The sequence below is a fragment of the Lathamus discolor genome, chromosome 7 (genome assembly GCF_037157495.1).
Source record: "Lathamus discolor isolate bLatDis1 chromosome 7, bLatDis1.hap1, whole genome shotgun sequence".
NCBI lineage: Eukaryota > Metazoa > Chordata > Aves > Psittaciformes > Psittacidae > Lathamus > Lathamus discolor.
This window is the reverse complement of record NC_088890.1, coordinates 659780-680412: the sequence shown is the minus strand read 5'-3', so window position 1 is coordinate 680412 and position 20633 is coordinate 659780. Positions and strand designations below refer to the sequence as shown.

The window sequence follows — 20633 nt, the reverse complement described above, 5'->3', positions numbered from 1 at the left end:
GAGCTCTTAGGCAGAAGCTCTTCCCTGTGAGGGTGCTGAGGCGCTGGCACAGGGTGCCCAGAGAAGCTGTGGCTGCCCCATCCCTGGCAGTGCTCAAGGCCAGGTTGGACACAGGGGCTTGGAGCAAGCTGCTCCAGGGGAAGGGGTCCCTGCCCGGGGCAGGGGTTGGAGCTGGAGGAGCTTTAAGGTCCCTTCAACCCAAACGCCGCTGGGATCCGATGAGATGGGTTTATCTGGAAGACATCAAAGGGCTGGGAAGCGGCTGTCAGAGCCCAGCCTGGCCTCTCCTCCCCAGCTCCAGCGCCCCTCCCCTGCCAAGACAAACCCCGCTGTGACGCCAGAGCCTTAAAAACACCGTTATTTTATAGACAGCCCCGATCCAGCCGCACTGCACAGAGCACAAGAGCTGCTGCAGGGCGTGTGGCCCCTGTGCTGCTGCCACAGCCAGAAGCGATGCCCGCGGGGTCCGGTGTCGGGACAGTCGTGGAAGAGGGGCTTTATCCAACCGAGGCCATGATCACATCCACCGGGAGCTCCTCCACGCTGCGGGCAGTGACCTGCATCGTCACCGTATCCGTCAGGACGAGCCGGGACCGGACCAGGAGGTCGTGGCCCCCCCGGAATACACCTGGGAGGGACAGCGGGAGGGAGAGGTTGAGCAGGGAGGGAGAGCACAGCTCAGGCCTCCCCTGCCCTGCGAGCCTGAACGTGAGCACTGCAGCTTCCCCCGGCAGCCCGGCTGAGCCCAGGAGGGGAGACCCCTGAGCAGCTTCCCTCTCTCATCAGAGCAGACCTGGGACTGCTCCTGCTGTGAGCCCCCTGAAAGCCAAGTGTGAAATGAACTAACCCCAGCCGAGAAGAGACCCAGGCTCCCCCAGTGCCCACCAGTCACTCATCCCAGAGCTCCAGTACCCCTTGGTCGAGGCATCCTCCGACCGAGGATGCCACAGATCACAAAGACAGCAAATCCCACCTTGCTGGAGCTGATCCCAACCCCTACTCTCTGCTTCCAGAGACAGAACCCACAGCAGGACAAGCCTCCAGCTGCCCCCCGGAGCACAGTGGGCAGCCCCGTGTGACCCCCCCAGCCCGCAGGTACCTGCCAGGTACAGCGTGTGCGAGTTCTTGTTATCCGGCACCTTGTCCGAGCGCTCGCAGGGCTGCATCCCCAGGAACTTCACGATGTTGCTAACGGCCTCTGTGAAAGAAGCAGAACAGGCTCCACACCACAGGGACACAGAGAGCACCCAGAGGTGACCCAAGCCCTCCCTCCATGTCCTAAGGGACATGTAGCATTGGCCAGTATTTGCTTTTGGAAGCAAAAGCAGCATAACAACCCCCCCCCCCCGCAGTTCTGTATCTGATGCAGCAAAAGCGCAACAGAAAGATGACAGTGAATGAGTCAGACCAGGGAGGAAGCAGAGCGGAGCTGGGTGCACCTTCCTGCACAGCCTGCTCGCTTCTCTAGGGTGGATGCGGAAGGAAGGAGGCATCCTGCAGAAGACACAGTCTTCAGGAGGGATCTGAAAGGCCTCAGGAAAGGTCTGCCTGGGACGGTAGAGTGCAAGATGCCCTCCTGCCTCCCATAGTCCCGCCTGGTCCCCATAGGACCCAGAATACTCTTGGGTTTTTGAGGCTAACTTGTTATCACAGTAACTGCAGCTCTGCATTTAACAGCTTGTGAAGGGATGTGCCCCAGCAGCCTCCCTGTGAGAGAGCTGAAGGGAGCCAGAAGGAACATTAAGAGCTCAGACCCCCCCTCACCTTCCAGGGTTTTAATAGCAGACAAAGTAAAGGTCTCTTCCTTTTCATACTCTTCTCCCACTTCATCCCAGGCTGCTCCGAAGTTCGGCTTCAGAACCCGCTGGATGTGATCGGCCACTGTGACCTCCAGGTCCTCGAGCTGGTGGTGGAAGGGGTTCAGGTGAAACACGGCTCTTCCTAACCCTGCTCTCTGCAGAGCCGACTTCAGAGCGGATGCCCCAAGAGCGGGTGGATGCAGGAGAGGGGCTCCACGCACGGACACATCAGAGCAAGCCCCGCTTGGCCTGGGACTTCCCGGGTTTACAGAGCCAGTTCCTGCGCTGAGCACAGGCCTTGGCCTGGCACAGATCAGACTAAGTCCAAAACAGAGGGAAAAACCCCAAAAGCTAAGAGATAGCTGCTTGTGCTCCCACAGACACAGCGGCTGCTTCCCTGGCATGCACTAAGCTTCTGGTTTGCCCTCCTGGTTTATCCTTGCGTAGGCTGAAGTACAGCGAGGCACTGGCAGATGCCTGCCCTCCTCTAACACTGGGTGCTGGGCTGCTGAACTGCTGCAGGTACCGAGGGGCTCTCAGTGCAGAGCGGGCCAGGCACCCCCTGCACTCATCTCAGCAGCCCCTGCAGGGCAGGGAGAATCTCCTGGCTCGAGCTGGAAGAGTTTGAGTATCACTCGAATGCCCTGGTGGGTGGTGGGAAGCAAAGAGGGGTTAACCTTGCACATTCCATTGGGAAACCCCCCCCCCCCTGTGATTCACTGCACAGCTGCTACAGGGAACACACAGAAAACAGCCCCAGGAGCTAACAGGCAAGCCCAGGTAGTGCCACAACATTCCTCCCCTTCCCAAGGGTAAGCACCATCCACTGTGAGTCAGTCCCAGGTTCTGACCAAGCACAAGTTCAGCTTCTTCCTTTGTAATAAACCAGCCCACCTCAAAATGGCAAAGCCTGGAAGAGAGGTGTTTCTGCAGCGTCCGTGCTGGAGCAAGGGGGAAAGCCCCATCTTCCCCAGAGCAAGCGCAAGGATGGCAATCTCCTAGTATCAGGAAAGCCACCAGGAGTCAAGTGTGGCACCAGGAGAGCAACTTGGAACAGAAGATGTCCAACAGCCCCTTTCCTCCACAAACCCGACTGTGCAATTGCTGGAGCCCCTAGGGAACAGTCAGCCCAACCGGGAGGACACACCGTGGCCTCCCAAAACAGGCATCCTGCACAATCAGGATACTCCAAACAAGCAAACCCACACCTGCACCCTGGGACAGACACCACAGACAGCAAGAACCTCTTCACATGATGCTGCCCACATCGGTATCAGGGCCACATCACTGCTTGCAGGGATCACAAACCCCTGACAGTGGCAATAGCTTTGATGACCAGCTCCTTACCACATACTCATCCTCGTAGCCCTCGTCATCGGTCTCACCCGTGTTGGGATCACAGTCCTTGACAGTGAACTTCATCATGCAGCTGAAGGTACAGGCCACTGCAGGTGGGGAGGCAAAGGCAAAGCTCAGTTACCACCAGACCTGTGCTCCCCTGTGACAGGGGCTGGGAGATCTGGGGAGCTGGGTTCTCCCCATCACTGTCAGCAGCACAGGCTTAGCCAGTGACCCAAAGGGCTCTCCAATGGTTTCCGGTTCTCCAGGACAAGGTATTTATTTGTAATACGAAGGCCAGCAAACAGTGATAAAGACAGGCTCATGATGGTTGTACAAACCCATAACCCTCAGATCAAGTGCTACTACTGATGAACCTCAGGTTGTGTTGAGAATACTAAGCAGGTCCTGTCAGTGCCTCCTGGAGAGGCAAGATCCTTACCCAGGGGTGGTTGCTGCAGCTCTGAAATGAAAGCACCTTGCACTGCGCACAGCAGCTGAGGAACAGCAAAGAGGAAGCCATGACCTGTCCCCCCGAAGATGGGCACTGCTGGGTGACCAGCAGCAACGCAGAGGTGAGCACTCCCAGCACACAAACCAAGGAGACCAAAGCACAGGCAAGGCCTGGTTCTGGCTGGTGACAAATGAGGGGATGTTCCATGCAGACATCCCTGGAATTCCAGTGGTCTGAAAGACCCCTTTGCTACTCAGAGCCTCTGGGCACCCGCAGCACTTTACAAATACCAGGCTCCCCACACACTAACATAACAGGCCAGCTAAAGGACATGCACAGGAGACAGCAGAGAGCTGAACACTCATCTGCCAGCTCCCACAGCCTGACTCGATAGCACTGCAGCACAAGGGAAGCAGGAGAGGAGAAGGGAGGCCTGACAGCCCCAGGCAGCAGGAGAAGTCATGCTCAGCATCACTCAGGGCTGCACCCACACACGGGCTATAAATACCTGGCTCGGATGCAAGGTAGAACGTGTGGGGGTGAGCAGCAGGGTACGCTTAACTGGGGGATGTCAGGCAAGCAGAGAGGGCCAACTGCTCACCTGCTGTAGGATCCTCCTCGGACAGAGCCACCAGCGTGTAGCAGGTTCCCGGCTGGTTGTACACCAGGGTTTTGGCAGGGACGTAGCCAATGACCTCATAGCCCTCCGTGGGCTCCATCTGCACAGTGACATTCTCCAGGATCTGGTCGTTCAGGGTGTTGGTGCAGTCAAACTGAAGAGGGAAGGGGAGAGCAGCAACAGCTTGAAGCTGCTCGCTGTGGTTCTGACACTCACCTCTGGCAGCGGGAGCGTGGTGCCAGCTCCCGAGCCCCAGCTCCTTGTCTCAGCAGCACACCTCACATCAGCAGCTGCTCACAGGGCTCCTGGGCCAGCTCAGTCACAGAGCCACTGACTGACAACGGCTCCTTTAAATGCTTCAGGGGAGAAGCTGAAACCAGGCAGGGGACCCCCGTGCTCCAGCAAACTTCTTCTTTAAGGGAAACACCACAAAGTGAGCCATCCAACGACCTACCCAATGCTGCCCTCTGCAAGCCAGGCAGGAGCACAGATTCAGCAAGGGTAGGGATGTGTCAGCTTCTGTCCGTTTCCTTTCACCAGCCAACTGGAACTTTACCCTCTATGTGTACTTTGTTCTTTCGCCCAGCATGGTAATTCTCAGGTTAACTCTTTGCTGTACAGCAGTGGGTGCTGTGATGCCTGCATCTGCTCACATGATGCTACAGGGACACAGTGCCCCACAGCAGATGATCCTTTGCACAGCTCAAACCAGGGGCAGTTTGAGCAAGTTTCAGCAGCCCGATGGTTTCAGCAAGACTAAACTTGCTGATCAGACTTTGTTCTGGCTGCAGTGACACATCACTTAACCTCACACAACTGCACCTGGTGGATGGACAACAGAAACAAAGATCGGTCCCTGCAAGGACTGGGTAAGCAGTTCTGAGCTCTTGAGGAAGGAGCTGGCTAAGGACAAGACTTTGCTGCTCACAGCGGTGCAGGACTCCATCTCCCCAAGGCCCAGGCAAAGATGCTGGCACATCACTCCTAACATCTCACGTGTAGCAGACAAGGCCATGAAGCACCAGTAACTACACAGGCTAAACCAAAACGCAAGAACAAAGAGCTTTCCCCTCCACATCCCTTTCTTGAGTGCCCTTTTCAGCCTCTCAGACACAATGAGTTTCACTCTTTTACGCCCAAAACACATGCCTGGGGACCCTGAGGAATAAAAACAGCTCCCCTGCCCAGTGAGAACAGCCCCATGGAGTGCTTGACCTGACTGTACCCGTAAGCATTGCCCAGCCACACACATGCTCCCCAGTTCATTCTTCCTGGGGCTCTGCGCACTGGATGAGAAGCTAAGGGCTCCCCCTCGCAGTGACGGGCTCTGAACACACATATCCCTGAGCTGCTTCTTCCCAGTGGGGCTTTCAGCCAGGCAGGAGCTCGGTTCTGAGCATCTTGGCAGCGCCGCACGCCAGAGCCACCCACCTGGAACACCATGTGGCTGACAAAGGTGTGCTTGGTGCAGCGAACCACGTACTCCGTCTCCAGCTCTGTCAGGGCAACGGGCTCTGGCGAAGACTTGAAGAGTGGGCCCAGGCCCCGGAACTCTGGGATGGCCCCCAGTTGCTCTGAAACAGAGGACACGGAAATCATTGCATTCCCAAACCCACAGGAGGGAGTCAGCACCTTCAAAGCCTGCGTTAAAGCTGCCAGAGGCTGCTGCAGCAAGGAACTATCCAAACATCCATAAACCCTCACCAGGGACTTAAAATAAGGTAGAATTATCTTTTGCTCACATCTATTACAAGACAAAGAACACAACTGCAGCCACCCCCACCCCAGGAGCAAACAGCTCACTTAAAGTGGGGACTTTGTGTCACTCTGAAAGGAGCAGGGCAGGAGGCAGAGGGACTGGGGCAGGCTCAGCAAGAGGGGGCTGAGGCATAGGAGAGGCCTTGCATCAGTTTACCTTGGAATATCTCTTGCCGTGTTGCTGCCACCTTCTCTGGCTGTTTGGCCACAGCAACAGGGGCATTCTCTGAAAAGGAAAACATTTATAATAAATAACCAACCCCAGAAGATGTGCAGGTGAAGACCAAGAAGCAACTGAATCAGGAAACAGATCAACGTTTAGAGATGGATTTGGCTGAGGAAAGGAAAAGAGCTCATCTCTCATCTTGCTAGGGACTAGGCAGCTGCATTTTGCTTCCTAAACCCCTCTGGAACTGCAGCAGCTCCAGGGGGGATTACCAACTATTACTATTATTAGCAGTTGGACTAAACCGAAACATTAATGTGGGAGCAACCAGATTTGCTGGCCTCAGTCTTTACAGAAGATGTAATCCCACACCATTCAAACAGGATGGAGCTCAGCAGTTCCCAGCGAGCCCAATGCAGTCTGTTGTCTGAGGGCTGGAGTGCAAGGGAATTACCAGCAGGCTGGACCAGCATGCAGGGACTGCTCCTCACCTGCTCTCTGCTCGATGACAGGAGCTGTTGCCAAAGGAACGGATTTCAAGTCAAAGGGTTTCTCCGAGGGCTCCAGGGTGTACTGGTGCAGGGCCCTCTCCAGGCCAGGGATGGACACTGTCAACCCTGCAGACAGAACCCACAGGTCATCAAAACCACAGCCAGTTCAGCTCTGTGTCACCTGTTAAGCCAGAGAAGAGGCACAGCCTTGTTTTGAGGAGTTCCTGCATTACCATTCAGGATGTAGCCAGCATTGAGGGCTTTCTGCTTCTGCTCCAGAACATTCAGGTAGAAGGTGGCCCTGTCTCTCACTTCATTGTCATCATCCATCACACACCTGAGGGAAAGTGGAAATCTTCCTTCAGTGCAAGGCAGCAGAGTCCATGTGAATGAATCCAGGTGACTAAGTCACTTTACAGAGCCAGAAAGAACATGCCACAGCAGACAGCCACCGATCTACCAGTAATTGCATTAGAACAGCAATCATCTGCCACACGTGGTTTCATTCCACTTTGCTGTGCTGAATGCAGCTGTGATCCCATCCCAGGTACCCACTGCACCTTCTCAGATCCAGAGCTGCAAAAGGCTCGACATGCATGCGGATGCTAACAAGCTCTCCAGTGAACAGGGGTTTTCCCCCAGGATGTTGAGAAACTCTGAGGTACAACTCACCTTTTCAGTAACACCAAGATACTGGGTAACATCTCCTCATTCTGGGCTCCAAACTTGGCCAGCGCACTTACAGCACCTGCAGCACAAGTCACGAAAGCAGATTTTAGAAAGCAATCAGCTGAAGATTCCTGGCCTTGAACAAATGCCACATGAGAGATGCTAGCACTGGCAATGCATTACTGTGACTAGGAAGAGGCAGGTGTATCACAGCAAAGTGCCTGCAAACCTGCCCTGTCTGGTTTCAGAGGCACTGCACCTCCCTCCCCACTCTCAGCTGCAGGCCACCTCTTCAATCAACACCGCTGCAGGATCTCTGCTATGTAAAAAGATCTGCTCAGGACTAGAGCAAATCACAACCCTCAGATCAGAGGATTCACACACCCCATTTCCCGAAGGCCCAGCATCGGGCAGACAGCTTCCCACCTGCCTCTTACCTGCCCGCACTTCCTCATGCTCCAGGACAACCCTGTTGTAGATGAAGCGGATGTATTTGGAGGGGTTGTTGGTTTTGGGCCCTTCCTGCCCCAGGAGGTGCAGGATCCGTGTGGCCAGCACCGTGAACTCGCAGTCCTCGATGAACTCGCAGAGGTGAGACAGGCCGGTCTCCTTGCTCTCCGAGTTCTCCTCGATGATGCTGATGATGCAGTCCACGATGGCTCGCTTGTACTCAAAGCCACCCTAAGGAGCAAGAGGGAACTGCCCAGCTGGAAATCTCACAAGTGTTTGAGAGACTCTGAACTGGTCAGACAGGAAAGCACTTCCTTCAGTAGGTACCTCACACTCACTGCTTCTAAGCTGTGTTTGACAGTGATGCTGCCCCCACCTCTGACCCCATTTACACCCAGAGATGTATTCAGCTAACATTCAAGCTTTCTTGCAGCTCCTATCAGGATGGCTGCAGTGAAGAAAAACAAGAGGGTAAAAGAATCCATTCACCTTATACCTCCTTCAAAATCCTCTGCTGCTACAATCAGTGCACAAAAACAGCCATATGGGAGGAGAAAAAACCCCACCAGACATTTGAGGATGAATCACGAGAGAAATATATTAAGGATCATACCTGCCACTGCAGGACCCAGCAAACAGCCCCATCAGTGTGGGAAGACAGGCAAGCAATCCCTGCCAGGCACAGCCCTACCCCAACGTGTGTTAATGCCCAGTCATCTTCAGACAGTGTTTACCACTGTCCTCAATACACACCAGGGAATTAAAGTGCACTGTCCTCTGCCAATCACAGTGCTGGGTATTGGGGGATCTTTCTGAAGCTACTTTGGGCTTTAAAAAAGCTTTAAACCAGAATGGTCTGAACGGAGAAGCCACGTTCAGCATGATACCGTCCACCCACAGAAAACACGGGAAAGGAGAATGGCGCATTTGTCACAGGAGCAAATGAGATGCTCCGGTTTGCTCCCAAACAAGAGGCTGGAACTGGCAGAAGTGATGTCAGAGCAAGCAGTGGTGCCAGCTGTGCACCAGGCACGTCAGCCGGGTTACAAACAGCCTCAGCAAACCTCTGCAAAGCTGCCTTTCTGCCATTTATGTCTGACTGAATGCAGAGAATGGTTGTAGGTCCTCGTGATCCCTCCACTGCCACAGCACAGAGAACAGAACAAAAGTGCTCCCATGTCATCAATAAATAGGTTGCTTTCAGATCTTTGTGTACAAGACAAAACTTCTTGGAATTTGCTGTCAAAGTATAAAAGAAAGCTGGTTCAGATGCGGAACAGACGGGCTGCCAACAGATCTGCTGCTGCCTGCATTTGCTTTGAGAGCTAATAACCCCCAGGAAAATCAAAGGATGAAAACCACAGTACAGCTATGCCTGTGCACAGGACCATGGTGCACAGCTGGCCACTGCTGCCGGTTCGCTGCAAGCCTATAGAGAGGCTCTTGCCAAGTGCTGTGCAATAAAAGCTGGGCTCTCACAGGGCCCCAGTGCACTCCTGCAGCTCACACACATCAACAAGGAGCACAAAGCAGTGTCCTGCACACGTACCTCTTCCCGAAGCATAGTGAAGAGGAAGTTCATGAGGACGGCGTGCTTGCGAGGGTACTTCTGACACAGCGCGTTGATGGCCTGCACCACTACCACCTGCAGCAAAGGGGAGCAAGGGAAAAGGGATTGTCTCACCAGGCAGGAAAAAACAGTTGAATTGTGACAGTTCTGTGCTCGTCCCCAGCCTGGAAACTGTGGGTTTGCCTTTACTTATCCAACAAATGCAGTCTCAGGTTGTAAAATCCTAGGGACTGGAAGAGATTGGCTGTTATGCACAAAGCAGCCCCTAGCAAAAGCCCACATAGGAAAGAAGAAAAAGATTTAATTCTCAAAGGGCTTTCCCCAGAAGAGCACATGTGACTCTGGAGCCGGGTGCTGTGTGACCGAGGTATGGCTTAGGCTGACAGCCTCATTTTGTCCTCACTGCAAACACTCTGTGGCTCCTGGCACAGCTCCATGCAGGTTCCAGGGTCCACAGACATGGACAAGAACTAAGGAGCTTCTTCAGGAATCTGCGTTTCCCTGCTCCTTCCTTACCTTGAATTCATCCGAGATCTCTGACATGAAAGAAGATATCTGCTTCATGAGCCGGTCGATGCTGCTCTCACTGCCAGTCTTCAGCAGCGTGGTGATGGCCAGGGTGGCAATGCTGCGGTTGGAGTCTGTCACAAGGTTCTCTAGGTCCAGGTTACAGGCAGTCACAGCAGATGGGTGCTTCATGGCCACCTAGAGCAGAGAAGGAAGAGTGGAAATCACTCAAGAGATGCAAAAGGCCCAGCTGGCAAAACCCACCAAGTCTCTATGGGCTTTCACCCCTTGCTGGAAAATAAATGCCACAGACTGCACATGAGGATCCTCTCAGACAAACAGCAACTAAGCTGAGGTTCAAGTAACCAGTTAGTTCTTCCTGCAGACCTGCATCTCTTGCTGCAAGAGAAGCAATAGCAATAAACAATCTTTTGCTATTTTTAACTTGTTCTCCTCTACATATTATGAAAGGAAAGCTCTGAGCTCTCCACAAAACCGGAGCGAGCCTTGCTGTGCAGAACAGCTCGGTGGGCGGAAGCACAGCAGTTACAGACACCGACAGTCTGCCTGTTTCTTCTTTAGAGCTCATGGGGTCAAAGGCAAGGCTGCAGCACGGATTGTCACAGCACACACAGGAAGCGGCATCGAGGTTTGATCCCTGTTTCACAAGGAGCTCCTTCAGCACGGCAAGTTCAGAAGGGAAAGCAGTAACACGTAAGACCACAGACACTCTGAGAGACCTGTGACAGTGATTGCCTTTTTTTGCCCCCTCTCCTTCTGTAAAGTGTTCTTTGAGGCTTTATTCCACACCAAAAGCAATGAAATGTGAGGCTGCAGCCCAGGGTAGAGGTTATTCACACAAAATCATCACAGAATCTGCACCCCTTTCTCCCGAGTTCTGCATCTCCCTGCACATGGGAACCTCTCACAGCTCCTACCTTGTTGAGGGTCCGGACGGCCGCGTACCTCAGGGCTGCTTTGGGGGAGCTGCAGAACAGCTGCAGAACTGCAAGGTGGGAAAACCAACAAAGGCAGACGTTCAGGCAATCCAGTACTGACAAGTGCTCATACCTACAGCAAGAGCTTCAACAGAGACAGCTGCAAGCACAAGACAACCAGGAGCATGCTTAAGCAGCAACTGGGAATTCACCAGCTTCCTCCCCACTGTCCCCGTTGCCACACATCCCTGACGACAGCCTGCTCTTACCCACATCCCTCTGTTCCCACAGTGCTGCTGTCCTTCGCAGGACAGCCAGCTCCATCACCTTTAATCTTTGATCAGTTTGAAACACTGCTCCCCATTCCCATGTTTGTCTCAGGGCTGGTCCATGAGGGGCACCCTCCTGGTGAGAGCTGACACAGCCTCCTCCCTGCCAACAGTCCCAGCTCAGTGAACATCTGGACTGGACTGAGCTGGGAAGGCAGGACCCCAACACTCTGGCTTCTTGCACAGTTACACTCAGGGAGATTTATCAGTTAGAATTCAGCCTCGTTTCAAGACCCCTCCAGTAGCCAACACTTGAACACACCAGGCAAATACCTTCACAGGAGCAAAGCTATTCACACACACCACAGGCGCTCAGCAGCAGCATAAAGCAATAAACGGCTGGGCAGCATTACAAGCCTGAAACTACACAAGGTCCTTGTTTTCTGGGGCAATCTGGAAGTGTCACCACCACAGGCTCACAGCCCCCTCACCCTGAGGGCCACATTTACCCGAGACAGCCGGAGCCAGCTCTTTGGCCGTGCAGTTGGGCAGGTTCACAATGGCAGATGCAGCTTCATAGACCACCATCTCATGCTTGTTCCTCAGGCAGCTCTCGATGAAATCAAACAGGGGGCTGTCACGGCTAAGGCACAAAAACCCCACAAGAGTGAGTTAAACCAAAGGTGCTAACAGAAATAAAGAACCCAGCAGCAAACAGGCAGTTTCCAGAGGCTGTGGGAAGGTAAAAGCAACCACAAATCCACTATCCCTGGATTTTGCAGTGGTCATTATACCACACTTGCAGCGTGCTCGGGCTGGAAGTCAGGCTGCCTTCAGAGAAGGCACCCTCTGCCTTACAGGCTGAAGGGGATCTCCCTCATCCCTCACACACCAAGAGCTGACTGTCCACACCACAAGTCTTATCCTGCAGGAAGCCACGCTGCATACATGGCAGCCAAATAATTACAGAGGACCAAATGAGATAGGATATCTCACTAAAGAACAGCTATGCAGAACAGTCCAAACAAATAAGAAAGTACTCAGTGTGCAAGCACAGAGACTCATAGAAGCCATCTCACAACTACCACAAAAGCATCCTTCATAATAGCAGAGTAGAATCTGCATGCTGATCTTCAAAGAGAGAAATAATTGCCCTGATGAGATGGCAAGTGAGCCCGCAAGAGGAGATGGAACCAGGACCTGAAGAAACGCCCCCAGCAGAGCCCCCTCACCTGCCAGCCTCCTCCTCCAGCAGCTTGCTGGCTACTCGAATCATCATGCAGTAGGCAAAGGGTGACTTGAGGCCATGGCGTGTGAACTTGCTGAGCATCTTGTTGACGGCCAGGCGGTCGTTCTTGCGCACGTGGTACAGCAAGCCCAGAGCGTGGTACTGCACAGGGAAAGAGCCTGTCACAACCCCATGGTGTGCTCTGCCCCCCTCATCCTCTGCTGCACAGACTGGCAGCTCCCACCCACTGCTTGCTATTCCCCGTGCTGGTGAAGGGTTTCCCACCTGCACCATGATGTTGTCACTGGAAGCTGCCTCCTGAGCCTCATTCACCCAGCGTTTCACCACATCATAACTGGTCTTCAGCAGGTGCTGGGGGGAGACAAAGCCACAGACAATCCATGACAGGACGGAGGAAGTGTTAGGAATCGCAGCTCATGGTAAGAATCAACGAGCCTTCCCCCATGAGGGTGCTGCTGGCAGCACCTTATAGAAGAGTGAGGGATCAGAATGCAGAGACCCGGCCATTATGGCTGCGGCCTCAAGAGGCTCATGATCTCCCACAAAGTCAGTGCCAGTCCCTTAGTTCACAAAAGGAGGAGCAGCAGCAGTGACACCCTGAAACTCCCAACATCTCCAGCCCCACCACAGCCAAACACTTCCCAGCCCGAGTGTCCCTGTGGGTCACCCTGCAGGGAGTACATACCAGGGAGGACACCAGAGCAGAGCTGGACACGCTTGGCACTTTGTCCACGATGGCCTGCTTCATGTAGCGCTCAATGGCCTGCAACATGGTGCTCTGCAAGGAGAGGGAAACCACAGCTGAGAGGGAAAACCACCGGGAGTGTGAAAGGGGAGATGCACAGGCATGAAAAGCAGAGTGGGAGGTGGAATGGGGGGAAGCAGGGAAAGTGAAGGGCCCAGGGCTGCCCGAGGGAACAGCAGCACTTACATCAGTGATCTGACAGAGCGCTCTCACAGCAGGGCCACGGTAGTTGTCATCCTTCCCAGTCATGTCTTTGGTTAGGCTGGTTGGAAACAGGAAGCTCTCAGCGCTGCGCTCCTGAGCGGAGCTCACACAGTGCACACAGAGCAGCAGGCAGCCAGCACCACAGCTCAGTGCCAACAGGCAGCTCGGGAAGGAGGAAAAGCCAGCACTCTGGTTCCAAGCCCAGCAGCAGGCTGTGCGGGCTCCTGAGCACCGAGCAGAGCCAGAGCACACACACACAGATACCACTGAGGCATTTGCCTGCATTACTGAAGGCCCATTCCTGCCCTTTCCACAGGGTCCTGGTCAGTGTGAGACCATCTGTGAAGGGATGGGAGTTCATCACATCACAGCACTTGGCTCACACCCTTAGGCTCCTGTCTCCCCACACCAGCCTTTCAGTGGGATGATCAGCAATTCAGGAACAACTCACAGGGAATTCTGCTCCCAGGTGAAGCTGCACCCTGTGCTGCTCGAGGAGCAGCAAACCCTTGTCTACCTGCAGAAAGCCTTGGGATTTCTGCCAGACATCTACTAAAAGCTTCAAGGCATCCAGACAGGGAAGTAGGAGCTCATGGAACAGCCTTTGGCAAAGGGGAGAAACCATCAGTGCTGCCATACCATGCTATCAAAAGAGACCATCCAAACACCCATGGGCATGGGATGTGGGGACACAGCACAGTTCACATGCCTCACGAGGAGCTCGGTGTCTGTACTTTAATGGCCTCTTTTAAAAGAAAAGACCTCACCAAGGGCATTCCCTGTTCTCACCCTGCTTAGGGACAAGTTATCTGCAAGAGGCTGGACAGGCACTACTGGAGGGCACGTGAACATGACAGTAAGAAAAGTGCAGTGACCGACCTGCTGGTAACAATGATCACATCTTCTGCAATCGAAGACATCTCCTTGATAGTCAGGTAACACATCCTGCGAAGAGTTGGCTGACAAGGAAAGAGGGAAGACAGACATCAGCCGAGAGGATCCCAGATAGGAAGGGATCTCAGTTTTCCCTGCTTCCATGATTTTATTGTGAAGATCAAGAAGAACCTGATATCATCAGAGAACCCCAGTGCCAGTGTGTAAAACATGGGCAAGCCCCATACTGATTAACAAAGCACCTCTTCCTCATTCTACCCTTCCCACCCAGATCAGGCAGCTCCAGGCAGGATGGAAATGTGGACTGTATGAAAACACACATCTCCAGGCTGAAAAAGACACTGTTGACAGCTTATCCCATCAGGCAAATACAGCAAAAAAAACCAAGCAGACTTACATCATTGGACTGGAACAGCTTGGTCATAGCAAAGAAGGATTCTGTAGCTTCCATGACACCAAGGTGCTCCCCCTAGAAGATGTTTGGAATGAAGGAAGGAAATCCCAGTTATCATAACCAGCTTTGGGCCTGCTGCATGTGTCTCTATAGGTGGAGATTCTATAGGTGTGGATTCTCTCTGCCTTACCTGGTTTATGAGATACAGGATCTTGGTGAGGATATGAGCACATTTTCGTGGGTTTATGGGAGTCTCATTAAACACTCGTGCCTGGAAACAAAGCACAGACAAGGCTGCTGGCACCAGTACCCCTCACAAACACCATCCTGTCTGGTCCTGGCCACCAATACAAACAACACAAGGTATGGCAAGATCCTTAATGACTTTGGATCAGATTCTCCTTAATTCCTGCTAAACAGCTCTGTGTACAGCCTGGCATTGCAAATCCAAGTGCAATTAAGGTTTAAAGGCCAGATCCTCATCGCACTTTCCCTCCCACCAGTCTGGCCTGTGTGCTAGCTCTGGCTATGTGAAAGATGCACATGAGCCCTGCGAGGCTGACAGGAGCCAGCACCATTCACAACATCACAAGCAAAGCGACAACACAAACAGCAGGGGCTGGGGACCGAGAAGTTCATCTGCTGTTAAGCAGAAAGGCAATTCAGAGCACATCCACAGATTACTCAGTAACCACTCACACCCTACTCGTTAACTTTGTCACCTACAAGGCACTTGGGGTACCCAAGGCCAATTTCCCAACTTTGCTGGTTTAGGGTGAGCTTTCCCAGGTAAGTTTATTCATTTCATCACCAGTTATAGCTCACAGTGTCTAATTTGTTAGAGACCGTTCCTGCCTTCTCCCTTCCCTCCAACAATAAAACCAGAACAAATGGGAGCACTGCCCGTTTCTTTCAGCAGGACTGTAACAAACCCCCTCCCTTGCTGAAGCTCTCCAGCGACTGACTCAAGAGAGGGAGAGACTCCATCCACAAAGGGGTGCACAGAGGAGAGCTCCTGCAGGTTTACCTCTTGCAGCACTGCACTCTTCTCCAGGTGCTGGAACGGGTTGGAGCCCCCACCTGCAAAACAGAGGGAGTAAAGCTCTTTCCAGGGATAGTGCTATGGGAGAGCAACTTTCTAACCATGCGCATGCTTTAGAAACAGAGCGAGGGTTTGGGGATAACTTTCTTCATGAACACCAAGCAACCAGAGCTCCCTCTTCGAAGTCCTATTCATTGCATGTCCTCATAGCAGTTAGGGGAGGCAGGGTAGACAGGACATTCTTTGATTGCCGTCCCCTGCTAGTCATGAACCTGGTAGACTCATCAGCTGGAAAGTAACTGCTCCACTGCTATCCCCAAAGACCTATGTGCAGCCCAGGGCTGGGAGCTTGCTGATATTAGAGCATCAGTAAGGCTTAGAAACAAAAGCTCAGCAAGGGGAGGCATCACTTGCCAGGCTGTCAAGTCAGGAGGGCTTTAGCCCTCCCTTACAGACCAACCAGGAAGCCATCAATAAAGTATTTTTGGCTCTATCTCTAATGAGGAGAACAAGAGAACGGACCAGCGAGCCTGGGCCCAGAGTAACTTCCATTGTTCCACTTAACAGAACAAACGCTATTAAATAATTAACCCCCTCACAAATTACGGATGAGATAATCAGAGGGGAAAGCGCTATCACCCTGCACGGTCTCTATCAGCTTGGCTCCTCAGCCTCTCGAGCTGTAGCCTTTCAGAAGCTGGCAGTTACGGAGAAGCAGGTTTCAATTAGTCCCCGCGTTCCGCCTGGCCCTGGACAAAATGCAGCGATTTCCAGCACTGCTCCACCACGTAACAAGCCTGATCTGCTGCTCCTGCGCCCAGCGCTGGCCTGACCCAGGCCTGAAGCACCCTACACTGGTGCCAGGAGGCTTTGCACGAGTGAAGCTTCCACTGGAAGGCAACAAGTCTGCACTCGGGCTCCTTCCTAGATCATAAACTGCCCTCCTCTGGCGCAGGGGAAGTCTGCAAATGCAGCCGGGAGCTGGACAAAGCAGACACTTACGTGGGGTTGAGGAAAGAAGAAACAAGGGGAAGGACAAAACCAAGGTCTCTGGTGTGAATAGGAGCCCGTTCTAGCAGAAACATGTCAACATGCTCCCCAAACCTGCCCAGCAGAACAGCATTTCCCAAGGCCCAGCACATCTACGACCCCTAAATCAGGCATGAGCAACAGAGCGTCACCTCATCATCTGTCACAGCACTGAGGGGCTTGAAATACACCGCACTTCTCGGTCCTCGCAAGCACCCTGTGTCAGAGCACCCTTCCGTCAGAGGAGGAGGATGCCAGGAAGCAGAGGCTGGGTTCAGCCACCTCGCACTGGGTGATTAACAACAACCGGGAACAGGCACGGACCAAGCAAGGGCCTGGGAGCAATTGTGTGCCCAAAATAACATCTCCAAGTGCATTGCTGAGAGCCAGTGGAAGCCGCTCATCCACATAAAGAGAACAAAGACACAGGAGCCAATTAAGTGGACATTCACCTCAACAGGAAGCCAGTCCTGTTAACCCTCATGTGGGACAAACAGGGACACAAGGTCTGTATATTAGGGGATGACACGCTCCATCTAACGCCAAGAACGACAAGCACTCAGGCTGTACGTTTCGGACATACACAGCCACAGGAGAAAGGCAGGCACAGTAAATGCTAAGAATCTTCATCTGAGACAGCAGAAATAGGATGAGAAGTAAATCCCAGCATCCCAGCCTGGTTTGGGCTGCAGTGGACCTTAAAGCTCCTCCAGTTGCAACCCCTTCCACTAGAGCAGCTTGCTCAACAAAATGCAACAGCGAATTAGAGCACGGAAGCTGCAGCAGCAGGAGAGCTCTGTGAGCGCTTGGTAGGAGCAAAATCAACAAGGGTCAGCACTGTCAGACAAGGAAGTGCATCTCCTGCCAGCCTCGGGCACAGGCAACGCCAGTACCTTGAAGCGTGTGGCAGGTACAGATGGGTACAGTCCCAAAACAAAAGCCAAGCGCAATTCCCCGTCAACAGCCGCCCCACTAAATTCTCCGCTTACCAAGACTGACCGAAGGCTCTGGGTGAGGGAAGCAATGGCAAAGCATTCAGTGCTCACTGAATCAACAGCAAGCTGGGTCCCACAGAACAACCACTGGATTTACACCGGACCTGCCTGCCCAGGAGGCACTGCTCTGTCACACAGAACAGGGAGTGCAGGCAGCTTCACAGGGAGACAAAACAGCAGCAGGCACAAGGATGAAAGGAAACACTGTCCTGGCTGGCCTCGCCTCTGCCTGAGCTGCACCCCCATGGAACATCAGCCTGCCCTCCCCGCTCAAGCCCGAAGCTTTGGAAGGGCGAGCAACCTCTCTGTGTGCCTCCGCTGCTTCAGCCCTTCGGCTGCACTGAAGGCAGCAGCGATCTTGTGCGTGCCAGAAACGCAAACCGGATTGTACCGCGCCTCAGCGCCCGGCCCGGGAGCTGGGCAACCGCGAGCAGGGCTACACCACCCCACGGGTAACCTCGGCGTGCTGGGCACCGCGGCTGGCCCAGCCTGGGCTGCAGCAGCGGGAGCACGGCCGCAGCCCCCCACGGCCGCAGGGGTCTCCCCTCGCAGCCCCCCATGGCCGCAGGGGTCTCCCCTCGCAGCCCGGCTCCCCCGCGCCCCCTCACCCGACTCCTCGTCCTTCTTGTCGAACTTCTTCAGCATGGTGATGCCGGTGATGCCGGTGGTGATGCCGCTCCCTCCCCGTGGCACCCCCGGTACCGGAGCCTCCTCCGCCGCCACCCGCCCCTTCCTGCCCCGCCCCTTCCTGCCACTCTGTCAACGGAGCCGCACTGCGCAGCCGCGGCACCTGCCCCGGAACATAGCTCCCGGAGAGCCGCAGGGAGACATTGATAGGAGGAGAGGGCGGGGCCGATTGGGAACGGCGCGGTCTGATTGGCGGAGAGGCGAGGGCGGGGGTAGGGGGAGCCCCGGGATTGGTGGGGTCATGGGTACAGGGACACACCGGTGCCAGGGGTACACCGGTACCGGGATATACTGGTACCGGGATATACTGGTACAGGGACACACCGGTACCAGGGATACACCGGTACCAGGGATACACCGGTACCGGGATATACTGGTACCGGGACACACTGGTACCAGGGTTACACCGGTAGCGGGATATGCTGATACCTTGATAAACTGGTACCAGGACACGCTGGAGGGGACACAGCATAGGGGCCGTCACACTGTCACTGGGAGGGGACACTGGGACCCCTGGAGGGACACGGGGCAGGGGAAGGGAATGAGGGCACCGGGGGAGACAATGGGGCCCCAAGGGACACCCTGGGGCTCAGCGAGGGGAGACGGGCAGTGAGCAGGACACGGGAAGGGGGGATGCCGGCAGGGGCTCAGTGCCCCGGGGGACAAGGGGGTGCAGTGGGGAGAACCCCTCCTGGGCACTGGCGCTGGTGCCCTGGACTGCGCCCTGGAGCGTCCCTGCTGTGACACCGGTGCTGGCTGCTCCCCCTGTACCCGCTGCCGTCGGCACCCACAGACCCGCGGTCCAGCTCTGCCCGGGCACCTCCCATGCCGCAGGGCAGGCAGGAAGGCAAAGGACCCCTCGCCCATCGCACCACCGCACCGCAGCCCGCCCGTGTCTGCCGCATCCCCTCACCCGGTACCGCAACACGGGATGTGGGGGCACCCCAACGGCTCCCGGCCCTGCCCAAAGCCGGGGCCGGCTCCGAGGCGCGGGGGCTGCGCTCACCCTGCAGCGGGTACTCCCCGAAGAGCATGGCCGTGTCCCACCGCGTCCGCAGCCCCGGCCCCGCTCGCACCTCGCTGTACTTTGCACGGGGGCCGCTCCCGCTGCCCTTATCTCCCAGCGCCGGTGAAGACGGTGACGCCGGCAGCACAGCACCGTGTCCAGGCCGGGTTGGACGGGGCTCGGAGCAACCTCCTGTATCGCAAGGGATCCCTGCCCGTGGCAGGGGTTAGAGCTGGAGGAGCTTTAAGGTGCCTTCAACCCAAACCAGGCTAGGATTCTGCGACTCCATAAACCACAACAAGTCGTGTTTGATGCCGCCTTTAATCGCGCACATTCACCAGCACCGGTGCCAGGGCTCACGGAGGATGTTGTGTGCTGCAGCCACCCAGGGAGAGGCGGGATGTGGGAAACCTGCCCGGCTGGATGTGCCCCTTGGAGACACCCCAGTGCCGGGTGAGCGGGGACCCAGGCACAGGAACCCGGCAGCGCCTGGGGCTGAACCCAGCTGTGCTCAGCGAAGGCAAACCCGGCTGTACCTGCTCTGGTGGTGCCGAGGGGACAGTCATTAAACCAAGCCCTGCCCGTGGCTGCTGCTTGTGCCACGGACGCCTGCTCCGTGGGGACGAGGTGCTGTGCCCGCAGCAACCTGCAGGAATAGCGATGGCACCCCAATGGCACCCCAATGGCACCCCTCAGTCCATGGCTCCCGGCAGCCCTGCTGCCGGCTCCACCCCTGGCCGTGCAGGTCACCTCCTGCGCCCAAGCCGGGCCATCAGCTCGGCGTTGGCAGCCGCCTTGGCCTGCAGCTCCTTCTCTCTGGCCAGCTCGAGCAGGGTGCTCAGGATGTGAGTGGGGACATCCAGTGACAGAGACACCTTCCTGCCCTTCTTCCCGGGAGCAGCTCTCCTGGCAGCTGGGCTCATGGGCCAGGGCGATGCTTGTCTCCCTGTCCCCTTTAGTGGCAGCGGGCTGGCTTTGTCCGGATGAGCCCCTTCCACAGAGCCATGCTCACCCCTCCTCGTTCTGGGGAGACCCGGCAGCAGCTCTTTAGCACTGATGGTCTCCTGCCCCATCAGCTTGGCTCCGTCCCCAGCTCCGGAGGCTGTTGGGAGCTGCTGGTGACTCAGCCCCTTCCAAGCTCTTGCTGGCACCCCAAGGACCACCAGGAAGGTGAGCAGCATCCTGCGGCACAGCAGCATGGGGAGTGCCTGCGGGGAGCACACAGGGGGTGCTGAGCATGACCCACAGCCCCCAGGCAGCCCCGCAGTCCCAGGCAGCTGCCCATGCCCAGCTGCGGGGGTGCTCTCAGTTTTCCCCCCCGATATTAATCTTTCAGCAATGCTGGGGTAGCTCTGGGGAG

At 55.3% G+C, this 20633-nt stretch overlaps 1 protein-coding gene across 2 annotated transcripts; it reads right to left on the bottom strand.

Moving 5' to 3' along the window:
* Positions 1-345: 345 nt before the first annotated feature.
* Positions 346-19484, bottom strand: COPG1 (COPI coat complex subunit gamma 1). Of its 2 annotated transcripts, none has more exons than XM_065687523.1 (24): positions 19274-19484; positions 15542-15594; positions 14705-14785; positions 14518-14589; positions 14106-14185; positions 13209-13284; positions 12963-13055; positions 12542-12628; positions 12261-12418; positions 11538-11671; positions 10760-10827; positions 9831-10019; positions 9294-9389; positions 7732-7975; positions 7298-7373; positions 6859-6962; positions 6626-6751; positions 6126-6194; positions 5642-5784; positions 4193-4364; positions 3147-3244; positions 1765-1903; positions 1100-1198; positions 346-628 (listed from the first exon to the last, which is right to left on the bottom strand). In XM_065687523.1, exons 1-24 carry the CDS (start codon positions 19299-19301, stop codon positions 498-500), a joined length of 2616 nt encoding a protein of 871 aa, XP_065543595.1. In that variant the 5' UTR covers positions 19302-19484; the 3' UTR covers positions 346-497. The 2 variants fall into 2 exon arrangements, with proteins under 2 accessions (XP_065543595.1, XP_065543594.1); XM_065687522.1 differs by lacking the exon at positions 19274-19484 and adding an exon at positions 18189-18247.
* Positions 19485-20633: the final 1149 nt, after the last annotated feature.

Excerpts from the sequence above, each read along its gene's own strand:
- COPG1 (XM_065687522.1), bottom strand. The coding sequence starts at position 18,225 with ATGCTGAAGAAGTTCGACAAGAAGGACGAGGAGTCGG. Across the intron at positions 10,828-11,537 it reads GCTGGCTCCGGCTGTCTCGG|TTCTGCAGCTGTTCTGCAGC; the intron begins GTAAATGTGGCC and ends CCCACCTTGCAG. Across the intron at positions 6,195-6,625 it reads TGTCATCGAGCAGAGAGCAG|AGAATGCCCCTGTTGCTGTG; the intron begins GTGAGGAGCAGT and ends TTTCCTTTTCAG.